The sequence below is a fragment of the Gymnoscopelus braueri genome (assembly GCF_963280865.1).
Source record: "Gymnoscopelus braueri genome assembly, chromosome: 1".
Lineage (NCBI taxonomy): Eukaryota > Metazoa > Chordata > Actinopteri > Myctophiformes > Myctophidae > Gymnoscopelus > Gymnoscopelus braueri.
In genome coordinates, this window is record NC_137603.1 from 41,134,521 (window position 1) to 41,150,936 (window position 16,416).

At 40.8% G+C, this 16,416-nt stretch overlaps 1 protein-coding gene across 1 annotated transcript in view; it reads left to right on the forward strand.

Moving 5' to 3' along the window:
* The window catches only part of map1aa (microtubule-associated protein 1Aa), a gene marked incomplete at its 5' end in the record, with an annotated part of 38,674 nt that overhangs the window by 12,949 nt on the left and 9,309 nt on the right, over positions 1-16,416 (forward strand). Inside the window, 2 exons of the mRNA XM_080433153.1 lie at positions 13,594-13,676; positions 14,600-14,740. Of these exons, the coding sequence (XP_080289279.1) occupies positions 13,594-13,676; positions 14,600-14,740 (224 nt within the window). The remainder of the gene's footprint in view (positions 1-13,593; positions 13,677-14,599; positions 14,741-16,416) is intronic.

Genomic DNA, 16,416 nt, shown 5'->3' on the forward strand with positions numbered 1-16,416 from the left:
AAAGTCGCTTATAATAAGCGGACATGGCAACGCTGTCATCCGCGCAGACTATGGGATGTATAGAGTACCGTTTTCGTCCGTATCCCACCAGCAGCATCCATCCACTGCCTCGTCTGCTGCCCCTCCCACCGTCCTCCTGCCATCAGTACACTGTGTGTTCCTCCGAAGTCCGTACACATAAAAGGTAAGATAATGGGTTTTCTATGTTGTCTTCTATTCGTAACCTGCGATGGCGTCCATCTGATCTGGCCAAACAAGAAGCAGTCGACATCGAGTGTTTGTGGTGCTCTCTAATTACGTTTGCTTTTAAACAGGCGACGATGTAGAGAGAGACAGCCTAGCATGTCACTGTTGGACCATTTATTTTAGCCATGCGAAATTACAGGTGGATTGACATTTTAGGGTGAGCTATTTGTTTTCTAACATTATTCTGTGTGTAAATAATGCATAATTGAAATCACTGGAGCATCCTGGTTACATTTAACCACAGTCCCTCAGGGCTCTATACTAGTGTATTTTCTGTTTGCTGTTATTGTGGGGAAAGCTTTCACTGAAAATATCCGATCGACAAGTTCACAAGACGTGTTGTGTCGATCTGCTATTTTCTGTGAAAGCCTTCCCCACAATAAGGATGCTGGGGTTTAAGTGGTTAAAGAGCACAGTCAGTCCATGATGTGATTGGCCTTCCCTATAACTGATGTTCACTGCATCCAGCTGTGAGGATGCGCATCAGGCGCTTTCTTGAAAGCCATATGATCTGCTATAGAAAATGCTTGGAAAAATACTGAGGCATTATGTAAGCCATAGCCATTGCATTTACAGACAGAAAGAAAACTACAGTAGCTACAGTAGATTTAAGTCAACCTTCGTTTGACGTGATTGGTAAGGCCCAGCCTGTGTGATAGAATAGTGCCCTGTCACTCCCCTAAATGGCTCAATGTATAGGAATTTACTCAAGTCTTCTTTACCGAAGTTCTTAACTTGTAAACAGATGACCTAATTATAACCTGGGAATGAGCATCCCCTAACCTTACAGGCAGGATATGCTGCTCATCAATTATGATAAATTCTGTACAGATGTTTGGTATGATTTAGACTTATGTAACCTGAACTAAACTGATTTTCCAGGACTTTCCTATACAAAATTGCAAAACGAAGGTGAGGAATTTAGACTTATTACCTTCAACTTTAGGCTATTATGCTTTATGATACACCTGTGCAGTTCCTTGCTCTGGCAAATCTTGGTAAAGTTAAGACTAAACAACTATTTGCAACTGTCCACAACTAAGGGTGACTGTTCTTTACGTATAGACAGTTTTTGTTTTGGCTTTTCATGATCAATTGGCTTGCAAGCGGGCCTCTTGCCTCACAAGTGTCTTCAAATCCCAGGACACATGAGGCTTCAGGGTGTGTGATGCTGTTTGCTGACTTCAGCAGTATTGAATGGGATATATATATAGGCTATAGGCTACTGGAAGCTCAGCTACACACTGACTGGTTAGTTGTTTCAACATTAGTTGTTTTTAAACTAATGTTCATTCACACACAATTGCCTTTAAGTTGTGCATAGCCTCTTATCTTTAACCAATTGAACCTATATTAGCAACCCTATTCTGGGGGCAACATTTGCTGGAAATAGTCGATCTACAAGCTCGAAACGTGCGTTGTGAGCTTGTAGATCAGCTAAGACATTTGGTGTAGAGGGAAAAGTACGGAGTCGACTCTGAGCTTACTATGAAACCGTGCTCGGGGTGTGTGTGTCTCTGTCTGTCTGTGTGTGTGTCTCTCTGTGTGCATGCACTGCCTGTGTGCAGCCGCCAGAGTGCGCCAGAGTGCAGGAATGTAGACAATGCTCTGATTAAAATGCACAACAGCCTGCCACACACACACACACACACACACACACACACACACACACACACACACACACACACACACACACACACACACACACACACACACACACACACACACAATGTCAATGTTCTCTCCCCATCACGGTGAAATAACACGGATTACAAGTCCGTAAATACACAATATTTTCGAGCTGCGTTCGCTTCCAGCGTTCGCGCGTCTTACTTGTAAATTGTACTAGTATACCCTCTATATAGTATAGACTAGAGGGTTTAAGTGGTTAAGAAAGCCAAATACCATTGAAGACCAATTCATTGCAATCTGTCAAATGTTTCTGGGTCTCTTTTCTTGATCATATCGGTTGTCTTGCAAACAGTAGAGTACATTATATACTTTGAAGATTCATTCATCTACTCCCATGGCGAACTGATCACTGCGGTTGGTGGTTTAGAATGAATTGGAGATCTAATTCATTGCATCCTATTCCTAACATACTGTATGGAGGGAAGTGGCTGCTCATGGTTTCCTGAATATTACTCGCATGTTTCACTTTTGAATAGATATATTTTCCAAATCAACTCAACACCATACAGTAACGTTAGCGTACATTGTTTCACAACCATTATTGCCACTAGGACAGCAACTACCTGTTAATTTCTTAGCGATTATTCTATCGATTACTTTTTCGATTAATCTGATAATCAAGAAGCATGTTTTATATATATATATATATATATATATATATATATATAATTAATGTTTTAAAAACATATATTTTTGTATAATGACAAGGGAAACTAGACCAGGAGACCTGGATGTGCCAGACCCCTAGTGGTTAAGTACTCGAGGTGACGTCGAGGTGACGTCATGCCGACATCTGATTGGCTGGGTAGGAAAAGAGGGACAGACCGACAAAGCCTCATGTAGGCCAGACCCCCTGGGTCTGGCAACAAAAATATTTTATTTTTTCCCCGAACGGATTATAACTAGAGGTTCGGGCCGCTATGTGGCCCTCACACCTACGTCGCACCACCAATCCGACCAATATGTCCAAATCATAGTGTCGGGGGCTTTGTCAGAGTATCCGTTGTACACGTTGTCTGTGTCCCTTTTATGCCCATATATGGAGATGTCTGTTTCTGTCTGTCTACCTGTGTCCCTTTTATGCCCATCTGGAGATATCTGTATCTGTCAGTCCTTGCCTCCTTTATGCCCATATATGGAGATCTCTGCTCTCATCAGTATATGGCCATATACCATATTGAAATGCCCATATATGGGCATATTGGTTAGATCGGCGGTTGTGGACGGCGGGCTGCGGGCACCGCACTCCCTCGAGTCCTTGCCGCAGCTCACGTTAAGTTTGAAGTCGGTCGGACCCATATATGCACATGACCATATACAGTATGGGCATAGCGGTTGGATCTGTGGCTCTGGACAACCGGATCTCTGTATCTGTCAGTCCTTGTCCCCATATATGGAGATCGCTGATGTCATCAGAATATGCCCATATATGGGCATGCCCCCTTTTGTGCCCATATATGGAACTGACTGATTTGTTTGCGGCTGATGCCATGACGACACATTGAGCTTAGACACCACACTCGATATTTGGGCGTAGCTGCATTGGGAACTCCTTATATGGTTATGGCTGAGTCAGAGTGACGTCAGAGGCCTGCCTGCCCACCGGCCGGCCCTCCCATTAGCCAATTTTAAAATAGGATACATCTTTTTTATAATCGAATAAATCGATTCATTCGATGAACTGTTGCACCCCTAATCGCCACCCACATGCCGTGGGCCAGTAGAATCTGTGCTTCTCTGGAGTTTGGCATCATCTCCTTCAGATAACCACTGCATCCTTGTTAGAGGTAAAATGACACTTAGGATTGTATTTGCATTCGAGTTGGTCTCTTTCTTTTGACATGGCATATTGAGGACAGAAACAAATAGTCAGAGAGCATTTCATTGTGTGAAGACTTCACCTTTTCTCCAGGGTCTAATTATTGTCTTTGTTAGAGACTGCTCTACATGCCACATCACCATTACAACTCTATAAAGTACCTGACAATAAAAGGGATAGGTGAAATCATCTCAATGCCACTGTGTTATACCTCTCTAAGGACATGCACTACCATGTAATACATTTTTATTAGCCTCCTCCCTGTTGCTTTAAGTCATGATTCATTCTACTACTGCAATATCTAATCCCTTTGCACTATTGCCTCTGTGTTCTAGCCCCAGGACATGTTTCCTCTGATCTGAGCTCTGCTGCGATATAGGTTGGTGGATGAGGAACGTGGTTAAATGATAAAGCAGAAAAAGACATTCATTTAATAATTACTATGAGTCATGCTTGGAGGAGGAGGGATACATCTGCTACGGTAAGGGGCCGTGTCCACTGAGGCTTTTTTCTGAGTGCTCGCCTAGAAAAGCTTCCAAACGCCCAAGTTGAAAATATTTCAGCTCAAGCTTCACACAGTTTCAAGTAGATAAAAACCCACACGTGAATGCGCCAACGCAAAAAAAAAAGCTCAGCGCCACGCCACGCTGCTGGGGTTTCCAAAAACGTGGTGCTCCGTTTGTAAACAATTCCAAACATACGCTGCACTCAGAACAGTGTGGGGTAATTTCTTTTGGCAAGCTAGAAGACTTGTCTAGGTCCAGTTGCAAATTGCAGACTGGTGCTCTTTTATGGCGGTTTTGAAGGAGGGTATTGAGTAGTTTGACATGTACATACATGGGCACTGGTCCATTGAGTATCTTGAAAACCAGGCCAAGTTGGTGTACTCTGTCCTCTACCCTGAGCAATCCCACCCTAGCATAATAAGCAGGGGTTAGGTGAGTCCTAATGGTGAGGTCTAGTAGTAGTCTGATTAGTTTGAAAGCCGAGTCACCCGCACACAAGAACAACTTGCAGTCACATGCTGATGTCATGTCGTTAATGTAAATTAGGAACAGGAACACATCTAGTTGGACCATGGCCCCTAATACTTTGTTGACCGACGTCCACGCAAGGGTCTATACCAACCCCCCTCCTTTTTTCCTTCCAGACCAAATATCTTTGGCATAAATATCTGTTCTAAGCTCAGAATGCATCATATTGCGACGTGTCGTGAGTTTGTACATCGCTTGTAGACCTGCTATTTTGGGGGAAAGCCTCAATATAAGGACGCTAGGCCTCATCACGTGTTTAAAGTAGTTTCAGCTAAGTACTTTAAACTATAAATAAAAAAACATCACGTGGATGCACCTGACTACAGTAGTTTAAACTACTGCATTTGTAAAAAGTCTACCTGCTACTGTTTACCGACAGGTTTGATTTCTTCTCATTTCATCCCATCTGTGGCGTGATGTATAGCCACACGTCCAATGTAGCATGATGACTGATGATAATGACTTGATAATGACTTATACATATTCATTCACTAATGATCCCAGCTGTGACTACCTGCCCTCTCAAGGCCAAATAGAACAAGAATATAAGTCGTTATCAGTTCTGTTGTTATAACGGTATGGTCATCATATGAATAATTTAGGGCACTGTTTCCCAAACAGTGGGTTGGGACCCATTCGTGGGTCGCCGACCAATTTTTATGGGTCACAAGTAAATATCTTTTTCATTTTCTTTTCCTACATTAAAAAAACTATATTATTTCAAACGATTTTCCCCTCCCCAAAAATCGATTCTATTTCAGAAATAAAACAAAATGACATTTTTCACAAGAATTTGATAAATGTTAAAACAAACCAAATAAATAATCACACCCAGTGTGAAGTGGGCGGTGGTCATCATAGTGATGGAAGCTCACTTCCCCAAAAAATTGATTTTTGGAAGTCCATAATCTTATTTATAGGTTATTAATGTCATCATGTGTCTCGCTAGCCAATCACAGTGCTGAATAGAGTCAGCCAATAGAGTCAGCCAATCACAGTACAGCTAACTGGGCCAGCTGGGCCAATCACAGTGCAGGAAACTAATACTAATGAGGTGTCCCAACCCCACTTATAGGGGTGGCTACACACACAAAAAAAAACTGATTCTGATTCTGATTCTGATTCTGATTCTGATTAATGGAAAAATTCAGGGAAAATAAATAATATTTGAACACAAAAGAAGGAAAAAAATAAAAGGGATTTTACTTGTGACCCATGAAAAAGGGGAGAAACGAGTGGAATAAAAGCACTCCACTACATTTCATGAGCTATGAGCTTGTATATCATCGTGAAACCTTTTGCTAATCTTGGAATATATCTTTCTTTAAGCGAACATTTGTAAAATAATTTGTTCCAGGGACCCCAGAAGGTGATTCTACAACTGTCTTCTAAGACTGTTTTCTGAAAGAAACTTATGTTGCTATAATCAGTGGTTCTCAGACTATTTCATGTCAAGAACCACCCAAAATTAAATGTATTTGGCCACGGACCCCCATCTCAAAATATGTTGTTCCAGGGACCCCCAGAAGCACAGATTAGAGTTAAAAAATCACACCCAGTGTGAAGTGGGCGGTGTGGTCACAGTGGTCATCACAGTGATGGAAGTTCACTTAAAGAAAAGTAATATTGTGGACCAACCATTGTACACCCCTAACTTAAAAAAAAACATAAAATGTGTTTTTTTTAAGTGCATAGTCCTATTTATAGGGCTATGCACATGTGTCATGTTTCACTAGCCAATCACAGTCCTGAATAGACTGTGATTGGCCAATCACGGTGCAGGATTAGGGGGGTACACTGGTGGCCAATCACAGCGCAGGGTTGGGGGGGTGCAAATGTGAAACCTCACATATAGGGGCGGTTTCACCGCCCAAAAATCACACCCAGTGTGAAGTGGGCGGTGTGGTCATCACAGTGGTCATCATAGTGATGGAAGCTCACTTCAAAAAAGAAATACATTTATTGAAAATAATCTTTATTGGTCATCATAGTGATGGAAGCTCACTTCCAAAAAGAAATAATTTTTGGAAGTCCATAATCTTATTTATAGGTTATTAATGTCATCATGTGTCTCGCTAGCCAATCACAGTGCTGAATAGAGTCAGCCAATAGAGTCAGCCAATCACAGTACAGCTAACTGGGCCAGCTGGGCCAATCACAGTGCAGGAAACTAATACTAATGAGATGTCCCAACCCCACTTATAGGGGCGGCTACACCGCCCAAAAACCATTTGAAAAAATTATGAAGTAGTGAAAATAGCCGATCTACAATCGTTGTGAGCTTGTAGATATGCTATTTTCACTAGTTTGGGTCACGGGCAGACATACAATCTTCTCTTTTGGGTCTCGAGCTAAAATGTTTGGGGACCACTGATTTAGGGCATATGAACTTAAATTCTCACATTAGTAATACATTAGGGACACTACCACTTAATCAAAAGCAGTAATTATTTATTCCGTTTATGCCAGTATACACTTAATTCACCAATATCTTTCATGGAAACAAGAGAAAAAAGATTTTGAATTTGAGAAAGAGTTTATCAAATTCACAATTAGATTAATGTAGAATATCAAAATATGTATATTTCTAAATTGATTAATATTCCCCTTCAGATTCAACTACTGTAAAAGTACACTGTCGGGTTAATTTCGAAATTACTGACCACGACCTCATTCACATAGCCTCAGCCCTGCTTGCCATGTTTTCTTTTCTTAGTCATCGAAATGTGAAATTACCACGGCAGTGTTTTCCAGTAAACTCCATGCCAAGTGTGTTTAGCGACTAGCCAGAGAATTATGCCCTGTGGTGTCACACCGAGTGACATATATGGGGCACGGTCTAGTTTTTCACTGAGGTTCACACATGCGTCTCTGTCTCACACACACACACCCTAACCCTAACACACACACACACACACACACACACACACACACACACACACACACACACACACACACACACACACACACACACACACACACACACACACACACACACACACACACACACACACACACACAGTTTTCAGGCTATGGTCACAGTTTACATCTCACATGGCCTCAGGTGGCATAATATTTGGTCTCTGGCCACCTAGTAATGACGGCTAATCTGACGGCTATAGGTCGTCACTCACTAGAAGCTTGCCATTGTCAGTGAAGTGGCGTTAAAATAACTCTGATTTGTTTTACTTAAATAAAAGTAGCAATACCACAATGTAAAGTTATAGTTCTCTTTTTTTCCAAAAGTTTTCAAAATCAGCTGATCGCGACGCATTGTGAGCTTGTGGATCAGTTATTTTGTAAAAAGTATAAAATAGGGCTTAATTGGTTAATATATGTTTTGTTAAAATAATCTAAATCTACAAAGTAACTTGTAACTAAAGCTGTCAAATAGTTGCAAATGGAGTAAAAAGTACAATATTTGACTCTGAGATGTAGTGGAGTAGAAGTATAAAGTATAGAGAAATGGAAATACTCAAGTAAAGTAAAAGTACCTCTAAATTGTAGTGCAGTATTTGAGTAAATGTACTTTTTTACTTTCCACCTCTGACTGTGGGCTCTCTTCCTGTGCCTTGTATTACTCCTTAAAACCGTGAACACCCACTCACTCTCGTTTTATTTCAAAGGGCTGTGTGTGTCTTTTGTTAAACGCTTCGTTTTGTACAGCAGTGAAACTAGGCAAAGAGAACATGGTCTGAAAGAATGTGCTTATTGGCAAGTATGAGGCTTTATTGTTGCTCATATTGCTGTTAAAGGACTGTACCGGTGGTCTGGCATGTAACTTTCCTCTTCTACCCCGGATTTGAACCCTGTTTCCTGCGCAAGTGCTGAATTTGGTGGAGGGGTGCAGATACAGTACCAAAGCACACTGACTGGCAGGCTAGGTTGTGTATAGTTGGCTATGTTTCTCGCAATTCCTATGATAGGAGTTGGTTAATTGGTTGAATAATTAACTCAATAATTAACTCAAGTTGTCCCAACTGCATTATAGTTGACGTTACTGTTGAATATAGTTTGTTAGTTATACTGTAGAGTTTATTGGAAGCTGCTGGTTTCCAGTATTTCAATATTATATGAAAATCAACTTGCAGAGATTTTAGATAAGTCAAAGTAAAAAGTATCTGGTTAATAAATTACTCAAAGTACAAGTTACTTTGGAGGGCAGTCGCCAGCCACTTTAAATACGCACGCACGCACGCACGCATGCACACACGCACACACGCACACACACACACACACACACACACACACACACACACACACACACACACACACACACACACACACACTGACACACACACATTATGTTTTCGTCACTGTCTGTCCTTGTGTCTGTTTGTTTGTTTGTTTGTATATCGGTCTGTAAACAACTAATCGTTGTGAAACTCCCCATGAAGGCCCGTCCATTTGTCCTGGTCTACATTTTCCACCATTTTGAGTTTATTTAAAACACACTTTTTGCTACAACTCTCGATTTACTGTCGATTTTGACCAAAACTCACACAAATCGGTACACATTATCTCTGGTCCCTCTGGAATCACAAGATGTATCATGTAGGGGTGGGACGATATGGGTACCTCACGATACGATATATATCACGATATTAGGCCCACGATAACAATATATATCACGATATTCGACGATATTCGATATATTGCGATATCACGATATTCGATATATATTGCAAGAAATGTCACCAACGATATATCACGATATCTGAAAATATCGATATATTGCGATATCACGATATATTGCATGAAAATTCACCAACGATATATCACGATAGTCCTTGTATTCAATTTGTGAACACATAAAATAGCACCAAACAGTTCAAAATCATCATTACACAAATACAGAGCAGGAAAAACGTATCACAAAAAAATAAAGTATATCGATTATTTATCGCGGGAGAAAGTATCGCGATATATCGATCCACCCCTAGTATCATGTGTGTCAGATTTTTCATATTCCATTCCGATTGGCTATAACTGACTTCCAAAGTTTGCTGGGTCTGTTTTGGAGATCACTTCTTCTAGTAATTTTGTTGTTATACTAACTAAAATGTATAAATATATTCTCTCTCTCTCTCTCTCTCTCTCTCTCTCTCTCTCTCTCTCTCTCTCTATATATATATATATATATATATATACACACACAGACTTTGCTCCACTCAAAGTTTACTTCCTAGTTCCTACTATGACAGCAGTGAAATATCATAGCACATAAGTAGACAATTAAAAAGCTTCCTATTTGACATGACCTGCACTTATCAGTACACAAGGTTTGCTGTTGACCTGATTAAATGTGATTCTTTGTCAAAATAAGAACACTGATATCAAAGACATCTGTCATCTATAGTTGCTTGTGTTTGTGGTTTCTCATCTCACTCATTTCTATCACTATAAACATTGAAAAGTTAAATGGTTCTTTGAAGGCCACTGATGCTTTGAAACAAGCCTCTTCTGGTTACAGCTGCCGACTGGGACTCTGGCTACCTGTCAAGGAACAGTCAATATGTGACACAAATATACTGATTCTTTAATGAACTAAAGCCTGTCTGTGAAATATTCAAAAGGGGATCTCTGATAATAAAATCAAAGAAAAAGGTTCCAGACAGTGTGTCTGGAACTTGCAAAAATGTAGCTCTTTATTAAATTTACGTTGCGTCGTTAGACCTTCATCAGGACAGACGATGATGATGATGATGATGAAACCGAAACGTCGATTTATAGAACAACATTTTTGCAAGTTCCAGACAGTGTGTGGGACCTTTTTCTTTGAACCCTTATGAACATTTGCGCCTTTGTCCTACGCACCTGTCACCAACCTTTGAGGTGTGCATCGGTCTTCTTCTAAAAATAGATATGAAATAAATATGAAAATAACTCAATGAAGTGCAAAGACAGATGACTTGCATACACTTTCTCAAGTTTGTCCTTCATAGTCTATATCTGTTTTTCTTAGTTGTTGCAGCCCACATGCAGGCCCTCACTGTCCATGGTTGTGGAGAGGTGAGGCAGTATACAGTATACAGTAGATCAGTGCAAAATGGAATGGAAACATCTGGAACATATCGCCAGGAAGATATTAATCTGTTATGGGCATTATCAGAGGATAAAAGATTCCAGATTCAATTCTTTGAGATTAGTGTTTTGTAGAGGTTATGTTTCATCAGATAACGAACAGGATGGCAGAAGCTTGGATTATTTACTGACATTGTGCCACTGAAACACTGAGGCCTGATTTATACTTTTATACCCTTTTAACACTTGTCAAATGGAGCACACAGTGAAGCATAAATTATTAATTTCTATCCTCAGAAATGTATAGTGGTTGCTTGAGGTAGGTAGCATAACATGTAATTCATTTAGATTTAGCCACTTGAGTATATTTCCATTATTTTGCCATAAGTATGGTGAGAGACAACAAGTGCAATCTTTCTGCTGTGCCTTTGAGTGACATTGGCATCTCCTCGAAAGGTCAACGGTTAAGGAGGAGAATCTGGCAGGAAATGTTATTACATACCCTATCATTCTCTGACGTGAAGGTCGTGGGAGAGAGACATTTGCTGATTCTCATTTTGATTGCGTAACACAGACATGCTGCTTTATCTATACTCTCAAGCAAAGTCTATTCACTCAATTTGATGAAACATTTGGCATGGGGACAGGTCTCTGGATGATCTCATGCCACTTAGAGGGTACTAAAAGAGATGAGAAATATGATTGTAGTCCATAATGTGAGGCACATGGCTATCTGGTCACCCTTCCAGTCATAAGCAAAACAGCTTTGTTTTCATTCAGCTTATATACAATTTGTTAGTGTAAAAAGCAAGCCCCCAGAGCCGCGGAGAATGGAACATGAAGCCTCAGAAGCCTGGTGGCTAAATGTGGTATTGCAGGACTTCGCATGCTTCTATCGTCTGAAACGCTAGTGCATCTGCTCTATTTTTGAGCCAATTGGAGCCAATTGGAGCCAATCCAGGAAGTAGAGGTACTTCCGGGTGCTTCATGCGCTTGTGAGCAACTTTCATTGAAATGAATAGGTGGGGGCGTGGCAGTCTGCCCTCTAGCTATTTATAACTCTATGGTAAAAAGGTGATGCATTACATGTTGCATGGTGATACTGTACGATGCTACAGTACATCATATGAAATCACTAGTCCTAATAATTCTCTTTCAGTCATAATTATTTATGTTGGGGATGAATTGACATTAATAAAAAAAAGAAAAAAAGAAGAGGATGAAAAGCTATAATATCATCATAGCCGTTGTTGACTCTTCTAGTGTTAGTAGGTAAAGATACCAATGTGGAATGTAGACATTCACCCATGCAATTCAAACAATAATTTCCACTATTTACTTGCTTGGCAGCTGAACAAATTCAAACAGTTAACCTATTTCAGAAGAGAATGTGACATCAAGTGTACAACTTATATGTCTCTAAACCAGGCAGTGGTGTGTTTATTTAGCCCTACTAAGAATATGCTTCTGATCTAATTTTAGCCATTTGTGTGCACAAATTGGCTTATCATTCCCGGCTCTCAGCTGACACATTTTCACAGAGATGCTGTAAAAGCTATTAGAATGTCAAACATCACCTTTGGCAGTGCCTTTTGCATCTGTCCTATTAGTGTAAGGATCATCTAATGAGCTTACATGCAACCTCTGGGTGTTAAGGCATGTAATTTAGGGGTCATTTCTGGGGTCATTTCTTTTGATCATTCCCTCAATAGGGAAGAGTAAGCAAACACCAGCCTGCTGTATCCTCGCTCTGTCTCAAATGTTTGAGTTAGGGATGGGCTCATGAGCTCTTTTGTGCTAAATGCAGATTCCAGGGTGTAGCACCTGCATGCTTGTTATGTTACTGCTGCCTTGGCACTTGTCGTAACCTCCTGTGTTAAGCTATGTGCATTCTATCCTGCAGCACGGGTCCTCTCTCTCCCACTCCCCTCCCTCTCAGAAATGCTGCAATGCGTCTCCCTTAGCCAAGACTGGGTCAGTGTAACTCGACTAGCGGCAATAGCCAGATAAGCGTCCCCATAGCAACAGCCAAAAAGGCTTATGGCTGAGGGGTTTAGCATTATTGTTGTGATTGTATTTGAATAGAGTGCATTCATATAGGATAAAACTCATAGCGGTCATTCAGTTATTGGTAGTAGAGAAATAAGACTCAAAGTGAGCTAGCAAAGTGAGGGGGCGGGGTGAGGAGCCTCTCACACAGCAGTATAAGCAGTGTAATTGTGTTTGTCAAATGCTAGAAGACAGGTTGTTTATCAGTTAACAGCCATGAGTCTGTGCATTGCTTTCTGTGAATTGGCATTTCACACATCTGCGTCAGACATGCAGAAGTGCCAGCTTCCCTGTTCACTTCCATTATATGGGAGAAAAGAGGTGGAGCATCCCTTTGTAGGCATTGAAGCATGTGAAGTCTGACGCATGTGAAGCATCGGGTTGAACACTGATGGACCTTGATGAACCTTGGCTGGCAAGGTTCATCTAACTACATACCTAACTACATACCTTCAGTCACAATGTTTTCATATTGCGAATGCATAATGTTTTCATGTTGCGTGCATGCTAAAAATAGCACTACACCCAAGTCAAACAAGCTACACACCGGAAAGGCAGCACCCGGCACTGCCTGTGGCCCTGCAAGATAACATGGGAAATACAAATGTGTGACCGTAGCTTAATTCAATCAACCACATTGTTGGCATACGGTTTGTGGTTCTCCTATCTGCACCAAGTATGATATCATTAATGTTTGATTATTTTGTTATTTGTGTGTCTTCCACATAGGCCAGAGAATCCTGCAGTACCAGAGTGATGTACTAGAGACAGTGGTACTGGTGAACCCATCAGAAGAGACCATCACGTCAGAGGTAAATCACCCCAGAGAAGGCAGTACGATTCTGATTTGTGCAGGATCGTTTGGCATTTTTACCGTTAGCTGTTTGTCACCAGAAGAGACTGTCAAGCATTTTTACAAAACCACATTAAGGGGTTGTATCACTAGGCGTTTAGTCTGAGTGGATGTTCTTTATAGTTCACTTAAAAAACCACAGTGGCATGTGTTCTTCACTATTTAACCCCAACAGCACGATGACTCAGGAATTATCATGAACAATTCAGTGTGTGCTATAATAGCATGCCCATTGAAGGCAAATAAAGAGCATTGGCTGTTGACTTGACACAAATCATATTACTGTAATTTACAGTAGAAATGTATCCACAATACACATGACTGTTTTTGTCCATGCTGTACTGTGGTAGTTACTGTACTGTATTAGTGTTACCATAGTTCACAATCATACATGTATTCTACACCTACTTATGTACATATGACCGATATACGTAGATCACTGATAGCATCAAAAACTGCTGATGTCGTGTTAATGACGTACATGGGCATACGTGAGTTCCATTGTACACGCTAGCACTTATATGGTGCAGCAGCACAAGTGTGTCCAATCCGTGAAGCCGATGGGTTGGTTTGCCAATCGGGGAAGCCCACTCGGCACTGTGGGAGCCCAGTTTTAAGAGTTATGCCCGGCACACACACACACACACACACACACACACACACACACACACACACACACACACACACACACACACACACACACACACACACACACACACACACACACACGGCTTCGTGAATTTATAGATAGACATCAGTGTTGTGTTTCTGAAGTGCTCCTTATTCTGACTTTGTACACATGACTGTAAATTGATTCCTTTTTCCTGCATTGCAATGATTCGCTTCTGATCACCTGTTCTTTGTGCCCTGTCCTCTATCCAGATCAGTTCTCTGGTCACTGACAAGGCTAGGCACAAGTTGCTGGTGCTAAGTGGCCAGAGCTCGGAACAAGGTGGTGACATACTCCTGCAAGGTGGAGCGTTCACTTGGAAACACCTTTATGACACTATCTCCCATCCTCAAGTAAGCCACAGTGACTAGTGTTTTCTCTATGTGTATTGTGTACACATATATTTTATTCACTCACTTACAGGATATTTCTTGCTGCCGTCGGGCAGAAACCTTGTATCTCCATATTTCAACTTTCTATGAAAGTAGATTAAAGTAAATTATAGCCCTATTTCGTCATACTACAGTGTCACACAAAAGTAGCAAAAATAGCTGATCTACAACTAAAAAGTATTAACAACTAAATTAACGACTAAATAATAACCACATTGGATCCATTGGAGCACTGGTTCTTTTGAGCGGTGCCAGCCGCTCAAAATGTACTGTATGTGTGTCCATATGTATGAGCATGGCAACAACAGCTGCAGCTGATTGCAACACAAAGATGCAACTAGTTACACTAATTAAACACAAACAGGAGACAGTGCAACACATGCGCCACTTAAAGACACACACACACACACACACACACACACACACACACACACACACACACACACACACACACACACACACACACACACACACACACACACACACACACACACACACACACACACACACAGCCATGGCTTGGGTTAACAGCCATAACTCCAGTTCCCAGACTGCTAAACTTCCCAAACTTAGTAGGTGCTCTTAGACGGCCAATAGGGACGGGCTGAAATGTTAAGCCCCGCCCCCTCTGTGTTCCTATTGGCTGGGCTTTAAACAGCCATAACTACAGTTCCCAGCATGCTAAACTTCCCAAACTGGGTGGGTGCTCTTAGACGGTGACCTCTTTATCAGCGCAACATAGGACTAGGTTTGAAGGCCACGTAACGGCCTGAAAATTAATTACTTGTTAGTGTGAAGCTATATGTAAAAAGCAAGACCCCAGAACCGCGGAGAATGGAACATAAAGCCTCAGAACTGCAGGACTTCCGCATTTTTAGTAATAACAATTACTAAAAATACTTAAAAGTAATAAACGTCAGAAAAAGTTACTATTTTAAGTATAAGTACTTAAAAGTCACTAAACTTAGTACAAATACTTAAAAGTAATAAACTGAGCACAAATACTTAAAAGTAACACATTTGAGTAAAAATACTTAAAATTAACTATTTGGAGTAAAAATACTTAGAACTAATTAAAGTAATTAAAAAATAACTAATTTAAGTATAACTACTTAAAAGTTCATAAAATCATAAAAAATACTTCAAAGTAACTAAATAAACTGAATACATTGCACACATACTGTATGAGGCAAGTGTTACAGCAGTTTCTAACATTTCAAATGGCCATAACTTGGTGACCATTGCTCTAATTAGCTCAAATAGATTAGTACCGTATGAATACTAGCGCCCATACATAAAATAGAGTAGTACCGCCTGAATGCCGCTGGGTGACCTACCTTCAAGTGGCGCTGTTGAGCAGCCTTGAAATGAATCGACAGGTATTAAACATTGTTCCTCTAGTTCAGTGCAGCGGTTCTCAAACTATGGGGTTGCGAGAAGGTGCCGTTGGGGTCACGCAGTGGCATCCAAAAAATATGCATTTTTTTAAAAATCAAGAAACGGTCAAAAATAAATAAAAAATTGGCTTGACTCCTCACACACACACACACATGTTGCGATGGAGAAAAACGCCACCGTTGGTGGCCAAATCGAGAGGTGGATCAAGAAACTCATGTGGTTCTAAGAATATATATTTT